The 1,403-nt window shown below is 31.3% G+C and overlaps 1 protein-coding gene across 1 annotated transcript; it reads right to left on the minus strand.

Annotated features, from left to right (window-relative positions):
• Window positions 1–525: 525 nt before the first annotated feature.
• LOC125830233 (auxin-responsive protein SAUR50-like) lies at window positions 526–1,074 on the minus strand. The gene has a single exon (XM_049509441.1). It carries the CDS (start codon window positions 1,059–1,061, stop codon window positions 759–761), a length of 303 nt encoding a protein of 100 aa, XP_049365398.1. The 5' UTR covers window positions 1,062–1,074; the 3' UTR covers window positions 526–758.
• Between the last annotated feature and the right edge of the window lie 329 nt (window positions 1,075–1,403).

Consider the following 1,403-nt stretch of genomic DNA (forward strand, 5'->3'; position numbering starts at 1 on the left):
AATTAAACACCTTGAGTGTTCACCAAGATACTTAAATAGTTAGTATCTACCTTTGATAAATAAAAGTAGTTGATATCAAAGACAATTTTAGAATTTAAGTTTGTTAAATTCAATCTTCAATGTTATTGCTATTTAATATATTGTACTCTTAAATTTATCGACTCAAAATTTGATTTGCTGAAATTTGAGTACCTTTTTCTTAAAAAAGTCATGCATATGTATCTTTTTCATATTGAAAATAGTAAATTCAGGTGAAGTCATTAAGTATACGTCTACATTGAAATTTATGTCTTCAACTCAATTTAAAGTTTCACACTATTTTTACGTCGCTAGCATTTTGATAGTGAAAAAATTATTTATATTGATGATCCATTTTAATTTTACTTCAACTCAATTATATTAATTTGAAAAATGTTGTGGATATTCTCTTTTTTTCTCATGAATAGTAACATCAAGATTTAAAAATGGGTGCAAATATAACACCACTTGTCAAAATATTTAGTAACACATGAGATTGTACAAATTAAACTCAATCCCACAAAAGTTAATTAGAAGGGATTTCTTTATGATAAGTTAATAAAAAATAAATTCAACTATATTCACTTAATGGCCTAATCTAGCTGCTCCATAGTAATCTCCAATAGTGTCTCGCTGATTCAAAGGGCAGTCTGATGCAGTAAGCTCTAGTAGTGCGTAAGATTATTCCAAAGAATGGGTCGAACCACATTTAGATCTTTTGTATGCAGTTTTACCTCTTATTAGAACATTGACATTAGAGAACAAAAATCTTCTTCATCACAAGGGATAGTAAGTCCCATATCATGGTTGAATCCAAATTCTTCTTCTGCCCTTTGAAGCAAACTTTGAAATTCAGGATGTGTCAACCAAGAAATTGGAATTATGTGTCTACTTCTATTTTCACCAACATATACTACAAAGTGGCCTTTTGGTACATCATGAGGAAGTCCATTCTCATTTTTTCCAAAACTTGAACACCTTTTCAAGATTTGTTTGAGGGCTACACTTTGAGTTATGTGTTTGCTTGATTTCTTTAGAGCCATTTTTTTTTTTGGTTTTTTGATATGAGGAGATTTGGGGATTTTAGAAAGGATGGTCACTTGAGGTGTGGTTTGAATATTTGAATTTTTTGAGTTGTGTGGAATTGGAATTAGGGAAAGGAAAGTATTTATGGGGAGAGTGGAAAAAACAATAGCACATGGTGTGTTGTGAGAAGGGAAGAAATAAATACGTATTGAATGTTGATTTTTGGGATTAGTCTTGTATGCAAGGGCTTGAGTCTCTTTTGTTCTTTCATCCATTGGTAATATGCCCTACTTATGTCATCCCACCTAAAAACACTAGACTTGGACCACACTCACCTCCTTAGCTAGCAACCAAATATG

Source organism: Solanum verrucosum, unplaced genomic scaffold, assembly GCF_900185275.1.
Source record: "Solanum verrucosum unplaced genomic scaffold, falcon-dt-bn FXZP01000072.1, whole genome shotgun sequence".
Classification (NCBI taxonomy): Eukaryota; Viridiplantae; Streptophyta; class Magnoliopsida; order Solanales; family Solanaceae; genus Solanum; species Solanum verrucosum.